We start from the raw sequence: 26,193 nt of genomic DNA, 5'->3' as shown, positions 1-26,193 counted from the left end.
AACATAGCATTAGTTACCTAGAAGAGTAACAAGCACAGTGTAGTAGAAAGGTTGTGCTATGGTTCATACCACATTTGAGTTGACATGGATGAAGACCTTATAATAATTGAGGATGCTCTAACACTGACCATGGATATATATAACGACAATTATATTGCTATCCACATTGCCTTGAATCTAGTATTTCATTAAAGGGCAAAGTATATCATAATTGATTTCATCTTATTTAGGAAAGGCTATTGAGTAAGGACATTTCTACACCTTATGTTAAGTTTGGAAATCAACTTTCTGATTTGTTCACAAAAGCCTTTAATTGGCCTGAAGTTGGGGCTATATGATATACACTATCCATCTTGAAGGGAATGTTCAAGAGAGAAGAGTATAGTTATGTCTATGACATGTGAGTAGGGGTCTTTTTGGCATTGTTATTTTAATACTAATCAAGGGATCAGAAATCTTTTTCTCTTATTTAAGTGTCATCTCTCACAATCTCCTTTTTTCAACTTCTCTCTAATTTCTGCTCTTTCACTACCACTTTTTCCTCTTTTTATTTCCATCGCATGTCAGATTATCAAGTCACAATAATATTTTGTATGTATTTTATCAATCATAGGGCTGCAACGGGTGGGTCTTGGTTTGGACAGGGTAGAACCAGGAACCAACCCGACAAGAAATATTAAGGAGCTGGAACAAACCAGACCTTATAGGGTCTCAGGTCGGGTCTGGGTAGAACTGGTTCTGAACTGAGAATAATTGGGACAATAGAGCAGGAATTGGAACTGAGCCATCAGTACAGATCCTGGAACCAGAACTGGCCCAATCGGTTTGGGTCCGTCAGGTCAGACCTGATCCATTGGCAGCCATAATCATCATACATGTAAAGGTAACTAATACTTATACATCTGCACAAAGGAGCATGAATGTAAATAGGTGATGAGGATGGGTAAATATGTACACTAGGAGAACTGAGGCGAGCAATGAGTGAATTATACTCCACTTGCATCTTTGAAAGTCGCTTAGAAAGGCGCTGGACTTCAGCAGAGATATCTACCATATCAGAAAGAGGAAGATAAGCCTCTAATCCTTCACCAGCCACAAGGTGAACTGATTGTTTTGCATAACCTGAAACATTGTCAGTGAAGAAAACAATAATTCATCATCACCTTGTGATTGGTTGGGTAGTATGATATTACCTGAAAACAAGAGCCATCCAGAGGATAATGCAAAACAAATTGCACAACAACTTTATCTTTAGCCAAAAGAATTTATAACTAATAAAGAGAAAAAGAAACATGCCTGGAGGAGAATCTGTAAAATGGACATGCTGCAGATCTAATCTAGACAGTAGTGCAAGAACCTCCCTTTCCTTCTGCATAGTGTAAATAAGACAAGTAAATATAATGACATAACAGTAAAGAGATCTATATACACACATTTAGGAAGAAAATTCTTGTAATAGGGTCGTAAGGGATGGGGGGGTTCCCTATTTGACTCTACCTTTGCTATGTTGAGAAATTTTGTGGATATCTGGAATGCCTATTAGATAGAGGACCCTCTGGATCAGCCATTTCTTCATTTCCCAGGTCCACCTTAGCACCATACTCCACCATGTACAGGAATTTAGTCCTATTAATATTAGTTGTTCAGAGTTTAGTTGTATTCTTTAATTCAACTGCTGCCTGTAAAGTATGATTTATGGTGAACACATGACAAGGGCAAGGTCTTTTAGCTGGAATTACTCTGTTGTTAAAGGACACAAAAGAGGAGCATGACATCTTTTGGTCTCTGTAGAGAAGATGGGCCGAATGGCCCATAGGCTGTTATTCTTTCTTACTGTTTATGTTCCTTTCTGTAATGGGCCTTATTCTGGGCCCATCCTCTTCTATGTTATGTTCTTGTAATTTCTTGCCCAACCAAGGGCCCCCCCTTGTAATTATTCAAAACTAACTTCATGAAATAGTGTTAGGGTGTTAGGGAGAGAGAAGTTCGAACCTCTCATACTCTAACCCTCTTTGTTGCTATCTCCCTCTTCATCTTCTACTCAATAGAAGCAATCTTCTCTGCAGTTTTTTATTCCTTTTGATTTCTACATCTATTCTAAACAGTCCCACACTCTCAAGGACTGTTTTTCTTCTTGGTATCAGAGCAGGCCTGGACTTGGCTTGGCTCTCATGTGGGTGTAGTCCAGCCGACTGCATGAGGGTGTTCTAGGGCTGGAAGCTTCAGCTTGTTCGCCTGATTCTTGGAGGTCATTGGAGGGTGCCCAAGACTCTAATCTCTTGGAGAGTGGTTCGGTGACCAGGAAGAATCAGAGAAAAGGACTGTTTGGTTCCTGATTTGGAGCTCAAATCAGAGATTGATGAGATTGTAAGTTGCACTCAGTTATTCTTGAGTTATATTTCTATTTTGGGGACTGTTGAAGTGTTCGAAGTTCCCTTGAAACTGTACAGCTGTTCGGCTGTGGTTAAACTGGTTTAACCCAGAGATTTCTGGGTTGGTTTTCTCCCTTTTTTTGAACTGTTAAGCTACCGAAACCAGTGCGAGTTCTTGCTTCTGTTTGGTTGTTTTTTGGACCTGTACGGACTGCTCCTGAGGTGTTTCTCACTTGTTGACAGTGGGGTCTTCTCTACAGTGTTCGTAAAAAAGGTCCCTTAATCACTACAGACTGTTTTTTGCTCTTTTTAGGGCACTTGTTGGTGAGTACCTAGAATCCCTGATTAGAAAAGGTACTTCAATTGGGTGCACAGTGCTTGGAGGTCTGTTGATTTCTTCTTTAAGGCTGAACCAAGCCATTTAGTGTCTCGTGTAGACAACAAGGTGCTGCTGCCAGGCTTGGTTCTCACAGCTTCCGGGTGTGGTTTGGCCTTGTGTATTGTTGTGTTTGAGGTGATTTAACTCAGTCCTAGCTCTGTTATGGGCCCGGTCGTAGGATCTCATCACGGGTCGGTCCACAGGGAGAACCTCTTGCTTCCCCTTGCGCCTTCCCTTGCGTGCAGACCCTATTGTGGAAAACCGAATGGGTGATTTGTCCAAGAGACCACCCGAACTCTCCTCACTCTTCTCTTGACTAGAAAATTGAATACTTTATTCCCAAATCACAGCTCCTTAAATAGGAGATTACAAGAGGAGACTCCTTACTCCATTCGACTAAGCTAGGACAATCCAACTTTAAATCAAACTCCTACTTCTAACAGACTTCTAACAGAACTCAGTTCCTATCTCTAATAGATAAGTAAGAACAGAACTGGAATAAGTAAACTATTGGCGAGCTGGCAAGGAGAGCTGACGTGGCAAGATAAGCTGCTGTGTGAGCCCCCTTCACTGCTGCTGTTGGCGGCGGTAATTCTTCCCACGAATGCATCCACAACATTACTCCCCTCTTGGACTACGAGCTTGTCCTCAAGCTCGAATTCAGGATGGGTGTCGGGAAACACCGTCAAAGGAATCTCGGATAGGTGGAATGACTTTGCCCTCCTGGATCGGGTGCCAATGATGGGGGTTCATCCTCATCTTCCTCTTGTTTCACCAGGAGGCAGAAAAGTCTCTTGCACTTGTGCCCTGCTGAGTAGACTTCATCGCAATTAAAACATTGCCCCCTCGCCCTGCGTTCTGCCATCTCAGCCCTGGACAAGTGCTTAATAGGGGGTGTAACGACGCTGCTCCCCACATTGGATGTTGATCTGGAATTGGTGCTTGTCTGTGGCTTCCGTTCTTGGCTGGCTGCTGAATATGGAGCCACTTCGAGTGGTTCCAGGGATGCCCATGCTGACGGAGACCGCACCATACTGAAGGTTCCGTGGCTGAGTTGTAGTTTGCGTTCGAAGGCGCGTGCTAGGTTCATGGCTGTGACCAGGTTGGGAGGGTGTTGCATCTCCACGTCCACTCTTAGGGGTTCTGCTAGCCCTGTGGTGAACATATCGACTTGTTGATCTGCGCGAACCGAGGTTGCTTTGGCGAGAAGGGTTTGGAACTGGCGTTGGTATTCTACCACGGTTCCAGTTTGTTTGAGGTTGATTAACTCGCCCAGCAGGTTGCTTGTCAACGGTGGTCCAAACCTGAGGAGACAATATGATTTAAACTGCCCCCAACTGAGCCCGGGTTCTTCTTTCTCTAGTCGGTAGAACCAGAGCTGTGCCTCTTCTAATAGGTGGAAGGCAGTCAGACTAACCTTATCTTTGTCATCAGTGTGCTGATTACGGAAGAACTGTTCGCAGCGAAACAGCCATCCTAACGGGTCTCCGGTGTCGTTGTAAGATGGGAATTCCAGCCGGCTATACTTGGGAATAACTGCGGCTGTCGAGGCAGCGATCTACTGTTCGCTGGATGCCTCTGCCCAGTCCGGACGACGACTGTTTGTGGTGGCGGTTCCCTCAGAACTCCTTTCTTTGTTGGAGAGGAATGCTTCCAGCAGGCGTCGCAGCTCCCAGACATCTTCCTTGACTTCACGAACCTCCATGCTAGTTTCTGCTAGCCTATGTTCCAATTCGTGGACCCTGGAAGACAGCGGCTCCTGTTCCCCCATGACGGTAGGCTCTGATACTAGAATGTTATGGGCCCAAGCGTAGGATCTCGTCACGGGTCGGTCCACGGGGAGAACCTCTTGCTTCCGCTTGCGCCTTCCCTTGCGTGCAGACCCTATTGTGGAAAACCGAATGGGTGATTTGTCCAAGAGACCACCCAAACTCTCCTCACTCTTCTCTTGACTAGAAAACTGAATACTTTATTCCCAAATCACAACTCCTTAAATAGGAGATTACAAGAGGAGACTCCTTACTCCATTCGACTAAGCTAGGACAATCCAACTTTAAATCAAACTCCTACTTCTAACAGACTTCTAACAGAACTCAGTTCCTTTCTCTACTAGATAAGTAAGAACAGAACTGGAATAAGTAAACTATTGGCAAGCTGGCAAGGAAAGCTGACGTGGCAAGATAAGCTGCTGTGTGGGCCCCCCTCACTGCTGCTGCTGCTGGTGGTAATTCTTCCCACGAATGCATCCACAACAAGCTCATCCTCATTCAGTCCCACACTCTCAAGGACTGTTTTTCTTCTGTCTCCAAACTAATTTGCTGTAGAAATTTTGTAGGTCACCTATGGAATCTTACTAAATCAACTAGCAAGTCATTCACATGTGTGTGTATTTAACTAATTATACATGTAACAGTTCGCATGCATGCTCATGTGCATGGACAGAAGGATGCTTTGTACAGATGAGAGAGTACAAACAACAATGTGCCTCACAAGAGGGAGAAGTACTTGGTATATCCCACTGAGGGGTAATCTGAATATCAAACTGATTGGACACTCTGAACTCTTACCTACCCAGAGGAATGTGGCTGACCAACAATCAAACTATTGATATCATCAAGGTCAGAGAAAAGGCAACTATGAGTTTTGAATTTGAATATTATATTTCTTGCTCTCACAGTGAAAAGAAGACCTGGTAAAGTTTATACCGATATTTTAAATGTGGAGGCATGACATGAGACATTCCACTATCTTTAAGGCATTAGAGAGTGAACCCATGCAATTAATGGGGTTGCATCAGGCTTCCCTTCTTGGCTTGTCAAGTATCTCATTTTACCTTTTCCATCAATATATTGTGCACACTCAAGTTCATTGAAGTAATTTGATATTTGGTAGTCCTCAAATTCTATCACACTACATCTACAAACATTACCAGAATGACTATTGAATGCTTTCTTTATTTCCGGACCAGTCTCCATAGCAATACAACCAATCACCAAACACCAGAAAACCACACACTTGCTCGGGTTTAGCAATTGACTTCTCTTCTAGCTCAATCAAGACAGGTGGCACAAAAATAGAGTGAGATTAATCTCAAAAGTTCTGAAAATCAACTTCCATTTGATTATAGGATTCACAAAATATCATCTGGATCAGACCTTTGTGGCCACTGGCCAAACAAGCTTTTCTGCTCTTGTCAAGTCATACTAATCCATAAAACATCCATCTGATTTTTAGGAATTTCAGAAAACATGGATGGTTAGGCAGAAAGGTTCAAGAAAAACACCAAATATCCCTAAAATATCATATGCTAGGATGGCAACAGGCAGATTTCATAATCAATCATAAGGCCTTGTTGAACCTAAGCCACATGAGAGTATTGTTTTCTAGTTGTAGGTCAGAATAGCAATACACAAAGGGATCTAAGTGCTGATACCAACTTGGAGACAATAAACCTGTGAAAGGGAAAATATAACTGAAATGTAGAGGGTAAGATAGAAGATATAACCGATAGGTTGGCAGATGAATTGGCAAAACAAGGGGTAGAGAGAGAGAACTCATCTTGAGGAGGAGAAGGAAATTTCTGATGTATTTTATTTCTGTTTTGGCCATCCCAATCTCTGGGATGTAGCCTCTTCCTTTTCTTTACCAAACAATTGGCTGCTTAAAAGATCAGTGACAATCAAAAACAAAATACACATTTTGGTTCTTAATAAGAGAACTAAAAGTCATACAAAAGACCATAAAGAAATAGACTGAAGTATCCATAATTACTTAATAGATGAACTAACTTAATCTGAAAACTTTACCTTCCTCCTACTTGTATATTATTTTTCTTATCAATCCAAAATATACAAATCATCAAATTTCAATTATAAAACTGTAGCAGCAGGACTGGGGATACTCACAGAGATATACTGGAGAACATCATTATTTGCGACTATAGAGGCAGATAAACGTTTTGCAGGCTCAACAGAGTATTCGGCTCGAGCATTCCGAATTGCTCTAGTCTGTTCCACCAAACCAAAAATGATAAGAGACTCATTCCCTCCATAAAAATATGAATACATTGACAACAACATTCATGAAGGGGATTTTTCTTTTTCTTCTTTTTTTCCAGGAGGGAAAGATTACTAAATCTTACCAGAGCTTGTAAGTTCTCAAATTTCTTTATAGAGTTGGCATCCCTTGGTAGTGATGTTTCAGGCCAATGAGATACAATAAGAGCCTGTCTTTGATGAGGTAATGCCTATTTAGATCAAAGGAAGCATTGTAAGAATTTATACATAAACATGCATTGGGTATTGTCATATTTATTTAGTCAAACTTCCACTCTCCTAGAAGAACCGCGACAGTATATTGGCTTTCACATGCCAGTTGAATTTTAAAGCAAACTGTTAGAAGGTTCATTATGTGATATACTAAGGGCAAATCATTATTTTCTCTTATTTAGTATATGAAGGGGCTGGCTAGTTGACTGGGTCATTAGACTAGTTGAGACCCTGCTTCTTTTATTCTCTGCTCTTCTCTTACTGCTTTATTATTTGTTCTTTTTTTTTCTTGCCTCTGTTTATTCGGACTTTCAATCAGAGGTTGGTATTATAGAACTTTCAAGAGCTTGAAGAATCAAACAGAGATCTGCTTCTGCTGTTCAACATGTTGTCAGATGATGTAAGAAAACTAGCATGGATTCCATAAGAGCTTCCAAAAGCAGTAATTGATCTCTTCTAGGGATTAAATGAGACCAAGAAAACATAGTTATTGAAAAAAAATGAGACCCAGAAAACAGCAATAGCCAATCCTAGTAGATCTCTAACAGGTTTAACAACCCAACTCAGGTAGAAAGCTTCAGCCTTTATCTGATTTCTGGGCAGAAGCACTGGGACAACTTCTAGGCAGCTAAAATAGATTTCGAACCTCTACCAAAACCTCTTTAGGCTGCGCTTTTAATCAGTGTAAATGTGAATTGGCGTAAAACTCCACCGTCGGTTCACATTTACATGCATTTGTTTTCAGTGGAAATACGGACCGGTGTAAAACCTCACACCTGGTCCATATTTTCACGCATTTGTTTCCACTGTAAAAGTTACATCGAAAATCGATGTAAACCATCTAATCGGCTGACTTTTCCATCGATAATCAATATAAATAAAACATCGATTTTATCGATGTACATTTACATCGATTATCACATAAAAAAACTCCAACAGTCCATTCAAATTTTAAACCCATCAACTGACTTTTCCTAAAGGCATGCAGTCAGATAAGAAAACTGATAAGCACCTCAATCACCAAGGTGCCCTGTTGATCTTAGGGATACATGGATCTACCATGCAAGAAAGAAGAAAAAGAGACTTGCTCTGATACCAACTTTTGATTTTGACGCAGCGTGGAAGCAATGGAAACCGGAGCTGGCTATGCAAGCACCTGACAATCGCTAGCTTCTAGCAAAGAACGCCGATTTCTCTAGGAGAGAGAAAAGGTGGCGAGAACTCAAAGAAGAGAACTAGAAGAAACATAGAAAATCTGAAGTATGAAAATTGATTAATAATTCTGGGAAATAGCAGTATTTATAATACATTGAGAAATTGTAAAATAATTAGGAAAGAACATGGATCTTGATCTTGATCTTGATCCTCTTGAGCTGTCTTGATAAGGTCGAACCCTCTTAGAATTCTTGGGCTTGATCTTCCACCGTCCGGTCTCCCTAGCTCTCCTTATGCATGAATCTGGGAGTCTTGGATTTCTTGATGCTTCTTGGAGTCTTTGTTGGATCTTGATTGGAGTCTTGAATTCCTGCTAACCTTGGAAGTCTTGCCTTATCATTCTTGGAGTCTTTGTTGGATCTTGATTGGAGTCTTGAATTCCTGCTAATCTTGGAAGTCTTGCCTTATCATTCTTGGACCTTATCTTGACTTGCCCTTATCCTAGGAGCTGCTGCCCCTAGGGTGCGATGGGCCTTGTGATGGGCCTCCATCATTTTCCCCCACTTGGAGAGAACTCGACCTCGAGTCGTGATTAGGATAGGCAAGTGTGATCTCTGGCAAATACCGGTGAAGATCAGCAACGTTGAAGGTCTTGGATATACCCATCTGATCTGGTAGGTCCACTACATATGCATTATCATTGATCTTCTTCACGATCTTGTATGGCCCATACTTCCAGGGCTTCAAGTTGTTGTAAGTACCCACGGGAATTCTTTCCTTTCTTAAGAAGACCATAACCTCATCACCTACATCAAACACTTGAGACCGGCAGTGCTTGTCTGCGGCCATCTTGTATTTGGCATTGGATTGCTCTAGCTTCTGCTTCACAGCCTCTTGGACGGACTGGATCTGTTCTGCCACCTGTTCTGCTGAGATACTGGCGTTGGGTACTTTGGGAAGCTTTACTAAATCCAATGCATGGTTAGGGACCTTTATGTACACGATGGAAAATGGTGATCTGCCTGTAGAACTGTGCACTGCATTGTTATAGGCGAACTCAACCTAGGCTATGGCGAAATCCCATTGTTTTGGCCTTTCCCGGCATATGCTGTGAATTAGATTCCCTAAAGTCCGGTTTACCACTTCTGTCTGTCCATCTGTCTGCGGATGGGTTGTACTACTGAAATTAAGTGATGAATCAAACAACCTCCACAGGGTCATCCAAAAGTGACTGAGGAACCATGTGTCACGATCTGAAGTGATGGTCTTGGGTACCCCATGTAAGCGGACAATCACCCTGAAAAATAATTTGGCTGTTGCGGATGCATCTACTGTTTTCTTGCATGGGAGAAAGTGAGCCATTTTTGAGAATCTATCAACCACCACGAAGATGGAGTCCATGTTCCTCTAGGTTTTTGGCAAGCCTAGCACAAAATCCATGGACAAGTCTTCCCATATAGCAGTAGGAACGGGTAGGGGCATGTAGAGACCTGTGTTCTGGGTTTGTCCCTTAGCTGTCTGACAAACATAGCACCTGCTTACAATGGTAGACATGTCCCTTCTTAATTTCGGCCAGTAATATTGCCCCCTTACTGCTTCTACTATTTTATCCCTTCCCAAGTGTCCTGCTAATCCACCCCCATGCAAATCTCTTATGATCTTTTCGCGGAGGGAGGTGCAAGGGATACACAGTTGTTTTCCTTTCAAAAGGAACCCCTCATAAATAAAGAAGTCCTCTGTTGGCTGCTTATTCACGCATTTCTCCCATACCTGTTGGAAGTCTTCATCCTGGGCATATAAGTCTTTCAGGCACTCAAAACCCACAATCTCAACACTGAGGGTCTTGATGAGAGCTACACGCCTGCTAAGTGCATCAGCCACTTTATTTTGATGTCCTGCCTTGTACACAATTTTATATGGGAACTTGTCTAGGAAGGCAAACCATCTAACATGCAAATCACTTCTTAATTGCTTTTGCCCACTAAGATATTTTAGGGCCTGGTGGTCAGTGTAGAGAACAAATTCTTTTGCAATTAAATAGTGTTCCCATGTCTTCAGGGCTCTAATCACAACATAAAATTCTGTCATAGGTGGACCACTTTCTTCTGGCTTCACATAATTTTTCACTGAAGAAAGCAATGGGCTTCTTTTCTTGGGACAATACAGCCCCTATGCCAACTCCACTGGCATCACATTCAACTTCAAATAGTTTATTAAAATCTGGCAAGGCAAGAACAGGGGTAGAACATAATTTTTCTTTTATGAGAGCAAAACTTTGCTCTTGTTCTTCTCCCCATTGAAATTTACCCTTTTTCAGACATTCAGTAATGGGAGCCATGATACTACTAAAATTCTTGATAAAGTGCCTATAGAAGGTTGCCAACCCATGAAATCGCCTGACATCTGTGACAGTGGACGGGGTCGGCCACTCCCTAATGGCTTTCACTTTTTCTTCATCTACTTTCACACCATCCTTGCTTATAATAAATCCTAGGAATAATAAATTATCATTCATGAAGATGCATTTCTTCAAATTAGCATATAATTTATTTTCCCTCAATGTTTTCAGGACCTCCCTAATATGTCCCACATGCTCAGTGATAGATTTGTTGTATATCAAAATATCATCAAAATAGACTACCACAAATTTACCAATGAAGAGGCGCAATACCTGGTTCATCAGTCTCATGAAAGTGCTGGGTGCGTTGGTTAGTCCAAAGGGCATGACTAACCACTTGAACAAGCCATCTCTAGTCTTGAAGGTTGTCTCCCACTCATCTCCGGGACAGATCCTGATCTGATGATAACCACTCCTGAGATCAATCTTTGAGAAAACTACAACTCTATTAAGCTGGTCCAGCATGTCGTCCAGCCTGGGAATAGGAAATTTGTGCCCAATGGTGATTTTGTTAATGGCTCTGCTGTCGACACACATTCTCCAACTGCCATCCTTTTTAGGTGTTAATAAGGCAGGTACTGCGCAAGGACTCATGCTGATTCGAATGTGTCCCTTTTTCAATAATTCTTCTACCTTTTCCCGTAAGATTTCATTCTCCTTAGGACTCATCCTATAATGTGGGAGGTTAGGTAGACTGGCACCTGGGACAAAATCAATATGGTGCAGTATGTCTCTCATGGGAGGGAGTTCATTTGGTAACTCCTCTGGAACTACATCATTGAATTCATCTAGTAGTCCCTGTACTTCTGCTGGGACTTTACTTTCATCATTAACATCTCCTTTTACTACTAGCAAATGTATTTCATGATCCTTCTTTGACAAATTCAGCATGATGATGGGTGATGATAAGGAAATTCTTCTCATGTGTTTTTGGAACATTTGTAATATTTTTTTCTGCTATGGGTAACAAAGTATAACGTGTACCTTCTTTTTCAAGTTGGTAGGTATTCTTCCTACCCATGTGCCTTGCATCTGTATCAAATTGCCAAGGCCTCCCTAACAAAATATGGCAAGCATCCATATCTACAATATCACAATATGCTTCATCATGGTACTTACCAATTGAAAAAGGTACCTTGCAGCGTTCTTCCACTCGTACGCCGCCTCCTTCCTTGATCCACCCAATTGTGTATGGGTTGGGATGTTTTTCAGGAATCAGCTGTAATTGTTGGATGACATCCCTACAAATAATATTTTCCTGACTACCACTGTCAATAATTAAATTAAATAATTTTCCCTTGATAGTACATCTGGCATGAAATAATCTGTGCCTTTGAGAAGTATCCTTATTTTTCTAGGACAACATTAATTTTCTTACCACACAAGTATACTCCTCATGTTCATATTGACCCTCTTCATCCTCAATATATACTTCCTCCTCAATATCTTCTTCCTCCTCCCTTTCTACCATATTAACTGCCTTCCTCCTAAGACAGTCACTGGATCTATGTCCAACCTCATTACATTTAAAACATTTAATAGGAGTAGGCCTTGCATAAGGGTTACTGGGTTTAGGAGGGTTGGAAGGATTACCTCGAGTATGTCCTCCTGTAGTAGCCTTACCGGCGTTACTTGTACTTGCCGGGTGAGAGGGTTGCACTGTCGGGACTGATTTGTTCCTGTCGACAGTTGTCGGTCTGTTGTCGCCCCCGCTGTACTGGCAATAATTATCACTGCGTGCCTTGTCTTGGAACATTAATTCTGCTTTCAAGGCTAGGTTCCTTGCTTCCTACAAACTGAGAACCATCTGTACACCAATTTTATCTCTGATGGACGGTCTCAAACCGCTTAGATAACGGGTTGCCTGCTGGTTATCACTTTCAGATAATTGATTTTTCTCAGCTAATCTCAAAAATTCAAATGTATATTCATTAACACTGCGAGAACCCTGCACACACCTCTGATAAGATTCGAACATATATTGTTCGTAGTCAGGAGGTAAAAATCTACCTCTGATTAATTGTTTCATGCGCCTCCAGGTTCGAACAGGACCCCTTCCTTCTCTCATCCGGGTCTCTCTCATCCGTTCCCACCAAACAGATGCACCTCCCTTTAATCGGAAAGCTACTAGTTTTACCCTTCGTTCCTCTGGTATCTCCATGTAATCAAAGAACCTATCGACTTCTGTGATCCAATCTAGAAGTCCCTCTATACCAAGATCTCCGCTAAAAATAGGAATATCTACCTTGAGTTTAAATTCATCATTATTCCTACGGGGATTGAAATTACCTTGATTGTGCCAATTTCTACCGTTTCTGTCGTTGTCGGGAAGAACTGGAGCACCACCAAATTCGAAATCATCATCACTATTGTCGTCAAGAACTGGACGTCGGGATGCAATAGCGACGGGTGGTCTGTCGTGGTTGTCTCCTTTGATCTACTGTGGATTTTCCCGGTTCCGTGGAACAACCTCCTGTAACAAGGTTTGCAGTTGCTCAGTCACCTCTGCCAACTGCTGTTCGATGTTACGTGTGGCTGTACGCTACTCTTCGATTGCTCTCCAAACAGCTGGAAACCCCTGATCTCCGTCACGGGGTGGATTGCGACTACTACCGTCTGGGTTGGACATGACTGGGCGAATTCCCTGCTCTGATACCACCTGACGCAGCGTGGAAGCAATGGAAACCGGAGCTGGCTATGCAAGCACCGGGCGATTGCTAGCTTCTAGCGAAGAACACCGATTTCTCTAGGAGAGAGAAAAGGTGGCGAGAACTCAAAGAAGAGAACTAGAAGAAACATAGAAAATCTGAAGTATGAAAATTGATTAATAATTCTGGGGAATAGCAGTATTTATAATACATTGAGAAATTGTAAAATAATTAGGAAAGAACATGGATCTTGATCTTGATCTTGAACCTCTTGAGTTATCTTGATAAGGTCGAACCCTCTTAGAATTCTTGGGCTTGATCTTCCACCATCCGATCTCCCTAGCTCTCCTTATGCATGAATCTGGGAGTCTTGGATTTCTTGATGCTTCTTGGAGTCTTTGTTGGATCTTGATTGGAGTCTTGAATTCCTGCTAACCTTGGAAGTCTTGCCTTATCATTCTTGGAGTCTTTGTTGGATCTTGATTGGAGTCTTGAATTCCTGCTAATCTTGGAAGTCTTGCCTTATCATTCTTGGACCTTATCTTGACTTGCCCTTATCCTAGGAGCTGCCGCCCCTAGGGTGCGATGGGCCTTGTGATGGGCCTCCATCAGATTTAATTTACAATAAACCCAGCAAACTTAAACAAATGTGTGCAGAAAACTGAGAAGAGTTGCAGCAATGAGAAAGGTAGAAGAAGAGAAGAGAAGCAAAAAAAAGGAAATTGAAGAAATCCTCAAGTTCATGGGTGACAAAGTGAGAACCCACTAATACTTATATTAAATTCTTAATGCACAAGAAAAAGACTATTCTTCCCTCTCCTTAAGTCAGCTGGGGCAGAATGTGAATACAAAATAAATAAAAACACAAATCTGCCCAAAACTCATCACCCACTAACATAGTACATCCCAAACAAAAAGGAAATAACAATACATAACAGGCCCACCAAGAGTTTGATCTCTCAACAATGTTGATAACATAGTGGTTATAGGCAGTGCTGATTGGACTCCCCTAAATGGATAATGTATTCCTGTTGGACATGCATTGGAGTTTGGCACTCCATAGATTCTTGATGACACTTCTACATGACATTTCCTTCTACCTTATTTGACATAAATGAGCAGCTAATTTATGGAATGAATGCCATTTTTGTATTAAACATTACACAACAAGATTTTTGTTTTCTTTTGCAGGTATAGTGGTATACAATGTTAGAATTCAAAAAATATGAATTATTTTAATAGTATGCACTTAGCCAAAGATATGTCCACAAGTCCATGTTCTCTGTTTTACGAGACTCCCATGTCTGCATGCATGCAACACTGGTTACAGGAAATGACTATTGAAATTATGTGGCAGGCAAATTTTCTTGCCATAGAATTTGTAATCAAGGATTAAGCAACTTGAAATATTCTTTGAGAATTGAAGTTGCAAGATCAAAGAAAAGGCACACTTATTTTTTCGTTGCAGTATGTTTTAGATCTTCTAAAGGAAACATGCCCCTTTTTTACAAAGATGAGATTGTTAGCAAGTTTGGGCAAAGCTCAACACAGTAGAAAACAAACATGAATGGACAAAGTATATCCAATTTGAGGGCAGTTTTAATTCAAACATATCAAGGTTAAAAATAACTAGGGAGCAAAAAAAATACCTGCCATAACTCCTCAGTGACAAATGGCATAAAGGGATGTAGAATTTTCAATATATTCTCAAAAACATATAGAAGAACTGCCTGTGCTGCAGATGCAATTGCAGAACTTTCTGAGTGGTAAAGGTGTGCTTTGCTAGCTTCAATGTACCTAGGGTGCAAGTAGAAGAAATCAACCATCGCAAGATAATCCAATCTGTTTGATCGAAGAATGAAAATAAACCACCTAACCATAGTTGTTAAGGTTCATGGGTGATTCTAGGTGATTGTGGAGCACCTAGTAGCCATTTTATTAAAAAAACTAAGTTCTAGGTTAGTTACATAATTTTACATACAATCAGCATGAATATGAATTGAAAAATAGCATATCTCCCTTTTTGCTAGAATTGCTAGACTGCCTGCTTCATCTATTTCTATTTTGCCAAACTTTGATTCATAGGATGCTCCACCTCCTACTGCCAAGGACCTTTTCATCTTCTCTTGCAAGTGGTTATGCACTTTAGTCCTTGTGCCTGCGACCCCCCTTCCACCTAGTTCAGATCATCATCTCACCACTGCTCCTATAAGTGATACTTCTATTTCTGCTACTACTATTTCAGATGCTCCTCTTACCTATGTTCCTCTTTGCCATTCTACTTGTATCTCTAGAGCTCCTAACCAATATGGTTTTCCTTTAAACCATAGCTCTTTGTCTGCTAATGTTATCTTCCACAAATATTCCTCACTCCTATCAGGAAGCCGTAGTAGCCCTTATTGGTAGGAAGCCATGGATGCAGATATTCACATTCTTTACATGAGAATGACACTTGAGACCTTGTACTTGTGCCTCCAAATGCTTCCGTTATTGGAGCCGTTGGGTTTACACCATTAAGTTGAAATCTAATGGATCTCTTGATCGATGCAAGGCTCAATTAGTTGCCTAGGGATATAGTTAGGAGTATGGCATTGATTATGAAGAAATCTTTGCCCCGTTGCTAAGATCACCATTGTTTGTTTTTTCTTAGCATTGTCTGCTATCCAATCTTAGACCATCTGCCAGTTAGATGTGAAGAATGCCTTTCTTCATGGTCAATTGAAGGAGATAGTCTACATGAAGCCGCCTCCTGGATATTGCAGTGATTCTTCTTCAGCATATTGCCTCAAAAAATCCCTATATGGTCTAAAATAGGATCCTTGGGCATGGTTTGAACACTTTGGAGATGTTGTAGGTGCTACTGGATATAGTTAGAGTTCCTCTGATCACTTTGTCTTTGTTAGGTGATGACTTCAAGGTATTACCATTTTTTTGTTGTATGTTGATGACATGATATTGACTAGGAATTATGATGAAGGTATTTGTGAGTTGTGAGTTGAAGTCCTTACTTCATGATTCCTTTCATATGAAGGACTTGAGCCCCCTCACCTATATCTCTAGGTTTAATATTGATATTTAAAATATCTCTAAGTTTTTCCTAAATTCTTAAAACCCTAGGGTCCCAAAATTCCATTTTTGAATTACCCCTAAAGTATTATAATTCAATTCCTAGAATACCCCAAATTCCTATTCCTGTGTAAATTGTCCATAAATAGATAACTTTTAAGTAATTGTCTTGGAGGGAGGAAAATTCGGGGATTCCTTATCCCTGACGAGGAGTGGATGCCTCGCCCCACCATTAGGGACAAGGCAAAGTATCTTGACTACAGGACGGGGACAGGGAGGGGGTGCCCCGCCTCAAACCCTCCCCATTGGCATTCCTAGTAGTGATCGGGGGTATTTTGTTTGTCAACATAAATATGCCTCTAACATTGTTAAACTTGCTAACATTACTAATGAGAAACATGTTCATACACCTCTAGAGTTGAATGTTATCAAAATCCGAAGGTCCATTGCTTCCTAACACTACCTTGTATCGCTAGACACCAGCTTGTGGGGTCTCATTTATCTCACTATGACTCGGCATGATTTTTCTCATGTTGTTCATGTTGTTAATCTATTTATTTTTACTCCTCGTTAGCCTAATATGATTGTTGTTCATCACATCATTCGTTATATTTGAGGCACGACTTCTCAGAGACTGTTCTTCTCTTCCTCTCTTATTTAGTTGAGAGCATATGTTGATGCAAATTGGGCTGGTTACCCTAACATCCGTAGGTCCACTTCTGGGTGGTGTGTCTTTATGGGTGCTTCACTCATCTCTTGGAAGTCTAAGAAACAACAGACAATCTCCAACTCTTCCACTAAAGCGAAGTATAGGGCAATGCCTTCTGTTTCCAGTGAGATTGTTTGGTTATAATCTCTCTTTATGAATTCTGGAAATCAACTTCCTACTCCTATCCCTCTCTATGCAAACAATATGAATGCTATCAAGATTGCATCTAACCCTGTCTTCCATGACAGGACTAAGCACATTGAGGTGGATTGCCACTTTATCTAAGACCTTTTCATTGTTAGATTTATATCACTTCCTCATGTAGCCTCGGACATGCAAATTGCTGATACCTTCACCAAGGCTATGACTAGAACTCGAGAACTCTTTCTTGTAGGCAAACTGAGGTGGGGGTCGACTATTCTGCACACCTCTAAGATTATTCTTGTTCTCTTCTCTATTTGGCCAAGAATGTTGACATTTAAATAGATAAGTTTCTAGGGAAGTGGATAGTTTTTTACACAACATATAAATTCTACATTCTTTGCCTTTTCTCTACTAGGCTTTGATTGGTGCAAAGTTGATATCAATGTCTTTATTAGAAGGCTAGAAGGAATTAGATTTTCTGAGTTTAGAACGAACTAGTTTTTGCATTTAGAGGAGAGTTCGCTCAAGATCATTTTAAGTGTTCGTAGGCCTTCTTCTATAGAAGTTTGTTTGTGCCCCTTTCAATTTTGAAAAAGGCTGCAGTATGGTTCATAGCTTTCCACAGGGTCTCCATGCCCCAAGTCACTTATAAAAAGAAATCCTTTTATGTGTAAAGAAATAAAAAGAGAAACATACCAATCAGCAAAATCACCCCAAAAGAAATCATAGGTTTCTCTTGCAACATCTCCAAAGAAAAACTTGTCATAGCTTGTTGTAACAGTGTCAATAAGCTGATGAAGTTTTGAGACCTGGAAATTGAACATATTTTCTGATCAATCATGGGGAGAAGAGAAATTCAGATCCCAGTGAATTAACAACTGACTTACCACCCAACATTCTGGCAAAGGTAATTTGAACAAAAACTCCTCCATATCAAACTGGAAAGAATCATAGTCCTCTTAATTAGAAAAACTATATGCTTGAAATTATACTCAACAAACATATGTAAATAATATTATCTGTTACCATAAACAAAAAAAAAAACAAAAAACAAAATGTTGGAAATAACAACAATAGGAAAGGAAACAACAAACAGATATGTTACAAAGCATAGTGCCAAGCTCAAGCCAATAAAAATTATCTCCCTCTATTAATACAAATTTAATACATATAACATTTATTAGAGAGAGAGAGAGAGGAAATGCTTTCGCAATGGCAATTAGTTTTTGCCAGTTTGATTATATTTCATTCAAACTAGATATTTGAATCTTTTGTGTGATTGATTATTTGTTTTAGAGAGAAAATATGGGTCATTGTTTGGCATAGTTGTAAAATCTTGGGATAACAAGCAAGAGAATGTGGATTTGAATATGAGTGGTCACATTGTACTAAAAGATGCTGAACATTAGGTTCATATCCCAACAACTTGAAAAGGTGTACCTTCGGCATGCCTAGGAACACCAGCAATGTGCATTTCAAAGTCCGCGCCTCGCCTAGGCCGAGGTGCAACTCCTTTGCAAAGGTGTACACCTTGTGCCTCAGTTCAGGCACGTGCCTTGGTTAAATTTTGCACTTTTTGAAGCATGGTGATTGGGCCAAAGGCTTTGCCCCCAGATCCTCGAGCAAGCCCAAATAAATCCATGTTAGGGTCTTAAATTCTTAATTCATACAAAAAATAACGTCTTTATAATTTTAATTATCTTTTAAAAGAAATGTCTTGCATTAAGAAGAATGAACAAATAACATTAGCAATAAGGGGGTGAATCGTATAAAAATAGTAAAACAACCATTCAATCATTCAATCCCTATTTGTTCTTTTAAGAACAAAGTTTTAGAAAAAAAAAATGAGGGTTTTGATGAAGTATTTGCAAATTTCTAATGATATTATAAAATTTTAAATCTTAAATGTATAGTCTATCAATGAAACCTGAAATATTGCCTATATATTGAAAATATATAAGGAAATATTAGGAAAAAATGATTCTTTGATAATTTTGTAACATCCCCTAGCAAAGCGGGGAAATTTCTACAAGGTTCCCCATGTATTGCCAATCTCATGAACCATTAGTAAGACATAAGTATGGGAGTTATCCAACTAGTCTTTGATACTAACTCTTGTCCTTTAACAAGTCTACACCACCAGCACTTAGTCTATGATTAGGATCAAATAGGAATGCCAAATGTATTAACCCCCATGTTACCAGCATTCCTGAGAAGACATAATACATACATGCATTAAGGAATGAATAATCCCTGCTTAGACCAAGCAACCTCTACACTCAAAAAGTATCATAGATGGCTAAGGTCTTTTATCTTGAATCTGCTACTAGAAACTTTAGCTTGTAGATCTTAGTCGGATTGTTACTTGTCACTACAAGGTCATCCACGTAGATTGAAATAACCTTGGTAGAGTTGATACACTCTTATGGTGTTGTCTTGACCAGAATAAAGTTTCTTAGGATGACTCCATATCTCCTTGACTGTATCTAAAAAAATAATTTTGACACATTTTGGGCTCCATACTATTCCACAACCATGTCATAAATTTGAGCATCTTCTTGCTCCCATTCACTATACCCCTGAGATTCAGCCAAGGGTTTCTCATCTTTCAAATGCTTCACCTTCTTCTTGGCCCTAAGAAAAACTTCCAGCAATATGGCCCACGGTACATAATTCTCATCATTGAGTTTAATCGGTGCAATTTCCACACTTAGATAATCAGGGGGAATCATTACACTTGATTTTTGATCACTACTCAACTGCTAACTCACAAAAACAAACATCCACACATGAAATCTGTTATTACCTGGGCATTACGGCAGCCTACTTATCATCTATACAGCACTATTTAATCCTCACAGAAAAACGGGAGAATGTAAGAGAGAACTCTAATCACATTCTGCCACTATCTTCACCATGAAAACACAGATCACAGCTTCAGTGGACATCTACACTGTCAACCACAAAAATACCCTCCTGAAACTGCACGACAGAGGGCAAACGTCACCAAGTGAACACCAAGACTTTCACTCATAATGACAGCAGTCAACTGGGTAGAAGAAAATAGGTTTCTGCAGCTTTCTACTGATCTATTTTTCACACCGCAACCCAGAAATAAAAAGAACAAAACTGGAATGATCACAATCTCCTAGAGAGTAGAGAGTAGCATCACAGCTTCCTTTTCCCTTCTTAGTGCTCTTATACCATGTTTTAATGGTTTTTCGGTTCTTGCTGGCTGCAGTCGTTGATAAAAAGGGAAAGAGAAAGAAGAGGAGAAGAGAAGAGAAAAGAGAAATAATGGTCCGGTCTGGAGAGTCTAATTTCTCACCCATCCAACCAAGGTTCAAAGTATCGATATGTATCGGCCCGTATCAGCCGATATGTATGATGCCAATGGCTTCTCGATACACCCCTCCAGGGATTGTATTGGGTCAGACACTGGTTCAGAGGGTAGTCGGGCCTTAAACTGACCCCTCTGAACCGGTTTTGAAAATAAATAAATAAAACCTAAAAAAAAGTACCGATACTTTGACCTTGCATCCAACCTCAACTTTATATAGATTTGCCAAAGAATATAAAGACTATTATGCCCCAATTTAAGTATGGGACATGTAACTTAACTAAAATAAAAGGGTCAAAACAAAACTTAATAAATAAGAGTGGAAAGACTAAAATAACCCGGTTTAGCTGACTCTAACAATACCTTTCCATTGTGAATAGCCATTTGCATCCAACTAGATACCTGTCATTTGAAAGCTCAATCCCATTTTTTTTTTAAATTAGTGTCTATTTCCAGATTCATAGCTTCTCTCCAGTCAAATTTAGATAACACTTTTGCATGAAATGAAGACTGCAAAAACTTAAGCAACACAATAATAATTCCATATTTTCACATCTGACAATTGTCTCTATTTTTTTCTCCCTTACTTTGGATCTAGAAATCTAAGTAACATGTTTGAGATAGAATTTCCAGAGAATGCTGTATAATAAGATAAAGTTAGAAACCCCTAAGGAATAACAAAACCAAGTAATGTGTTTCTGTTTTTTCCCTTTTTTTGTTGAATTACTGCTTGTTGAGTCAACCATGCCATGCATTTGACACTTACTTTTGGTTCAATCAAGCATTCCAGACAGTTGACCAGGTTGTCCATAAAAATCAGACAGTTCGATTTATTCCTACCAGTTTTTACTCAACTAGATTCAATAATAGAACTGAATTGGAATTGTGAGTTCTGGTTGAGCCTGGTCTCGCCATCTTGTTCCATTTGGTTTTTAACACACTGAATTACAGTACAGGAAGTTATCACAATTTCATTGGCAAGGAAAAAGACAGAAATAGCATACCTTATAAGCTAGTATGTTTTCCCAAGCAGAGGTATCATTTTGACTGGGCAAGTTCTGTAGGACAAACTTGCCGGCATTCCATAACTTGTTAGTGAAGGCCTTGTTCGAAGTCAATCTCTCAATTGACAAATTAAGGTCCTAAAAGAAGTAGAATTAAGTAATTACTCATGAAGAAACAACTAGCAACAAAATTAGGTACCAAAAGAAAAAACTAGCTTAAGTGCAACATCTTTCCTGAAACTTTAAAGTAGCTTAAGTCCAACATCTTTCTAAAACTTTAGAGGCTAAACAAACCTGGCCAGCAGTTCCCAAAGCAAGAGTAAAACGTAAAGCATCTGTGCCAAAATCTTTTATCGTGTCAATTGGATCTATAACATTCCCCAATGTTTTAGACATTTTTCGTCCCTGAAATTAAGCGGATTGCAATAACATATAAGAGAATAAACTTAACAAGTGAAATTAAGGGGAGATATGAAATAACATTTTAATTTAATTTTTGCAACTAAATGTTGTATGAGAACATTGATATTAATTTTTTCATTACTCTTCATCCAAGGAGTACATGTTGAATATTGCAAGCTAATTGGGAGGTAGTTGTTGGGGAAGGTAGGTTATTGTTGGCATGGTTTGTAAGTTCAATATTGATGAACATTTCACCATGTAGAGTTGGAGAAATTTCGCTAATTTTGATAAGATATTTGGAATTAGTTAATAAACCTTAAAGAGATCATTAGAAGAAATACAATTGCACATTTAAGGCTCAAAAAACCATAGCAAAAGAAGTATACAAATAAAATAGGAAAAAACTATATAAATCCCTTTTGGTCTTTAGCCATCTTTTCTTCTTTATATATGCTAATTACTTGCCACTTTAACTTTTGCTTTTGATGTTACTATATATTTTGATTATATTGAGAATACCCCTTTGTAGTTATATGAATTTTTCTTTTTCTTTTGAATTATAGTGACATAGTAAGTGAATCATATCCTAGTAGTAAGCCAATTATCCAATCACCAATTCCTTGCTGATTCTTTTAAGAAAATAATTTTTAAAAATTTTGAATTTATGATGACTTTAATGAAATATTAAAAGGTTTTTAACAATACTCTAAAATTTTAAAATTTAAATATAGTCTATAAATGAAATTTGAATTATTGCCAACCAAGGTTCAAAATTTCGATATGATACACCCCATATCGGGCGTATCGTATCGTATCTTTTGGGTCCTGATACACCTGTTTACAGGTGTTTCCAGACCCTCCCTTTATTTTAATAAAAAAACTTAAAAAACATGCCCAAAAATCAAGTTTTGAAAAAAAAAAAACTAAGAGAAAACAAAACATGCATATCGAAATGCCTCTACCGATACATAGAAGCGTATCGATATTTTGAACCTTGTTGCCAACATATCGGAAGAATATTATGAATAATTGAAAAAAAAAAAAGATTCCCAGAAGACTTTGTATTGCCACCTAGCAAATGGGGATATTTCACCAAATATCATCAATATTGTGAACTATGATTGTTAGCTACTTGATTGGGATAATCCAAGAAGCTTGGCGCGCAAGTTTTTTTAGATGCCTAGAGCAGAAAGGGTTATTCCTATCGGGAACCCAAGGGTAAGAATAGCTTTAAGAAGAAGGACTTACTAAGGGATGATCATTGTAAAACTCAAGATGATGGTGGGTCCAATAGCTACTTTGCATGACTGAAGAACATAAACAAATTGGGTTTCTGGGAGAAGAACAGTATGATTATTCTAGGGACTTTTTGTGACACTTGAATAAAGGGATCCCTTAAATTGGAACATTGTTGGGGAAAGAAGGGAGCTTGAACATAATAAGCCTGCAAATTTTTTGAGGAAGCCTCCAATGGAGCAAGAGGGAGGGGTAATAAGGGTTGTTCAGTGATGTTCTCTTGTTATGTTTCTTCAGTTTGTCCTTTTTTAGGTGTAGTCATGTTTAGGGGAACTAAGGTTTCACTGTTATAAGTGTGTGTTAGAGGGGATTAGGTTTTATGTATTAGTTCGTGAGAAAGTGAAGAGACAAGAGGAAAGCCAATAGTCTAGATCTGTTAGGATTGATCAATCTAATCAAACCAACCCAAAGGATAGTATTTATATTAAAGAAATATGAATGGACAAGTTTGTCCTTACAAAAGAATTCAATAAGATGTACACTAATGTACACACCTACTAAAATACAAGAAAGATAAAATTACATAACTACCCTCCATCTTCTCTATACTCCCCTTCAAACTGATGTTGGGGGATAAGCATCAGTTTGTCTATAAGAAAATTATGTCAGGCTTTGGTCATAGCTTTGGTGAAGAGGTCAGCAAGCTGACATTGCTCTATACTTTGCTTTGGTGAAGAGGTCATAGCTTTGTTGAAGAAAAATATTCTAGGGACTTTTTTGAGCCAGATACATACTGAAGACATTGCTCTATACTCTACTTCTATAAATGACTTGGAAATGGTTTGTTGTTTCTTGCATTTCCAAGAAACCAAAGAATCACCAAGAAATATACACAATCCAGTAGTGAAATGACGAGTGTCAGGACAACCTGCCTAATCTGCATCTACATAAGCTCGAAGCTAGGTGGAGGACGAAGATGAGAAAAACGAGCCATGAGATAGAGTGCCCTTAACATAACAGATGAGTCGGAGAACCACAGAGAAGTGGGGCTAATGTGGAGCAGATACAAACTGACTCGCAAGCTGGACCACATAGTAAATGTTCGGTCCAGTCATAGTTAGGAAGATAAGACTACCTACAAGCTGCCGATATAAAGTAGCACCAAGGAGAAGCTCACCCTCATCCTTGCTTAGCCTATGGTTAAGCTCCATAGGTGTATCCGCTTGTTTAGAATCAGTCAAGCGGGCAAGTGTCACCAAATCATAGGCATATTTTTGTTGGTTAACAAAATAACATTGAGGACATCACTGAATTTCAAGCCTAAGAAAATAAGTGACAGGCCCAAGATCCTTCATTTTGAAGGAGTTTCTTAGAAGGAGCTTCAAATTGTTAATGTCATCCACATCATCTCCGGTGATAAGTATATCATCAACATATACCAAGAAAAGAGTCAACCCCTGTGTCTGCTGGAGAGTGAAAAGAGAGTAATTTGAAGCACTTTGCTGAAAGCCAACCTCCAACACCATTGTACCGAAGCAGTCAAACCAAACCCATGGAGCTTGTTTAAGACCATATAAAGATTTCTTCTACACACCATAAGAGGATCATCACAGTAGCCGGGAGGTGGTTTCATGTAAATTGTTTCTTGTAAATGCCCACGGAGAAGGGCATTTTTGACATCCATTTGATGAACTGTCCATTGTCTAATAGCAGTAATGGCCAAGAGTAAAACGGACTATTGTCATTTTGGCCACTTGAGCAAAAGTCTCATCATAGTCAATTCCATATTCTTGCTTGTAGCCTTGAGCAACCAACCAAGCCTTATATCTGTCTAAAGTACCATTTGATTTAAGTTTTACTGTGTAAACCCATCAACTACCAAGGATGGAGGCATCTGGGGGAAGAGTGACAAGCTCCCAAGTGTCATTCTCCAATAAAGCCTGAACCTCTAAGTCCATAGCATCTTTACAATGCTTAATTACTACAGCTTGGTTGTAAGATTTAGGAATGTCTGTGCATGACAAAACAACTAAGAAGAGCTACGGCTAGAAAAAAAGCCATAGCGGTCAGGTGGACAAAATAGGGGCTCATTCCTTTGGTGCGTGTGTATATGTATGTATGTATTCTAGCAAATCAAACTCTAACTGATTCCAATCACATATGAATGCCAAAAGATAAAGAATATAAAATATAATGAGAGAAAACTGTGTGCTTAAACCAAAACAAGGGCAAACCAATACTTTTCTTTCTACCTGTTTGTGCATGTCAACAAAAGCAAAAGTGAGACTGCCTTGTTTCTCTCTCCCCCTACACTTGTCTTTCCTCTTCCTTCTAAGAACAAAAACAGGAATAGTCTCTCTCTCCATCTCTTTGTAACAGTGCAGGGAAGATAGGTGGGATTCTTAGGATTAAGTTTTAGGATTTGGGGAAGGAATTGAATTAGAGCAGGATGGGGAAAATTGCAGGATGCATCCAAAGTCTTATGTAATAGGCAAATACTACTTAGGCTGAAAGTAATATTTTATAAAACTGTTCGTAAGACAATTAATTTTATGGAGCAGAATGTTGAGCAGTCAGAAAATAACATATCTAAAAAATGTGTGGAAGAAATGAAACTGTTGAGATGGATGAGTAGAAAAACAAACAACAGGATCATAAATAATTCAATGGAGGAAACCTAAGAGTATATCTAATAGGTGATAAAGTGAGGGAAAGTAGACTAAGATGGTTTGGTCACATGCAGAGAAGACCAATGATTTTACAAGTTGAAGGGGCTAGAGCTAGGGGCAGACCAAATGATTTAAGCATTCATAATTTAAGAATGCATATGGCATTGAATACAATGTGCTAGAAATTATTTGATTTTTTAATTGTATTAGGTGGTTGGGTATAAGAGTCTTTTTATCCTTTATTTGTTACTTAAGTAGGGGTATTTCAGACATTGTGCACAACTCTATGATTATAATAAAAGAGGGGCAGCAGTTACAGGAAGCTAGTTTTCTTTTCCTCTCTTCCACAGCCTTATTTTCTTCCTTCCTCTCCTCTTCTCTTCAAATCTCAGCCCAGATCAGT

General features: G+C 39.3%; 1 protein-coding gene across 7 annotated transcripts in view; it reads right to left on the bottom strand.

Moving 5' to 3' along the window:
* EMB2247 (protein EMBRYO DEFECTIVE 2247) overlaps positions 1 to 26,193 on the bottom strand; it is a 90,700-nt gene that overhangs the window by 2,755 nt on the left and 61,752 nt on the right. For 6 of the 7 annotated variants that reach the window (XM_010262338.2, XM_010262340.2, XM_088891837.1 and 3 more), the window contains 9 exons: positions 21,778 to 21,888; positions 21,484 to 21,621; positions 18,027 to 18,077; positions 17,836 to 17,948; positions 14,870 to 15,017; positions 6,893 to 6,997; positions 6,657 to 6,758; positions 1,297 to 1,369; positions 956 to 1,122 (listed from right to left, as the gene is read on the bottom strand). In XM_010262338.2, coding sequence (XP_010260640.1) covers positions 956 to 1,122; positions 1,297 to 1,369; positions 6,657 to 6,758; positions 6,893 to 6,997; positions 14,870 to 15,017; positions 17,836 to 17,948; positions 18,027 to 18,077; positions 21,484 to 21,621; positions 21,778 to 21,888 — 1,008 coding nt within the window. The remainder of the gene's footprint in view (positions 1 to 955; positions 1,123 to 1,296; positions 1,370 to 6,656; positions 6,759 to 6,892; positions 6,998 to 14,869; positions 15,018 to 17,835; positions 17,949 to 18,026; positions 18,078 to 21,483; positions 21,622 to 21,777; positions 21,889 to 26,193) is intronic. The other variant, XM_010262339.2, reaches the window with a different exon arrangement.

The sequence above is a fragment of the Nelumbo nucifera genome, chromosome 7 (genome assembly GCF_055504915.1).
Source record: "Nelumbo nucifera cultivar China Antique chromosome 7, China Antique-T2T, whole genome shotgun sequence".
NCBI classification, from domain to species: Eukaryota; Viridiplantae; Streptophyta; class Magnoliopsida; order Proteales; family Nelumbonaceae; genus Nelumbo; species Nelumbo nucifera.
Note: the sequence above shows the minus strand (reverse complement) of the source record. Positions and strands in the feature narration are given on the sequence as shown.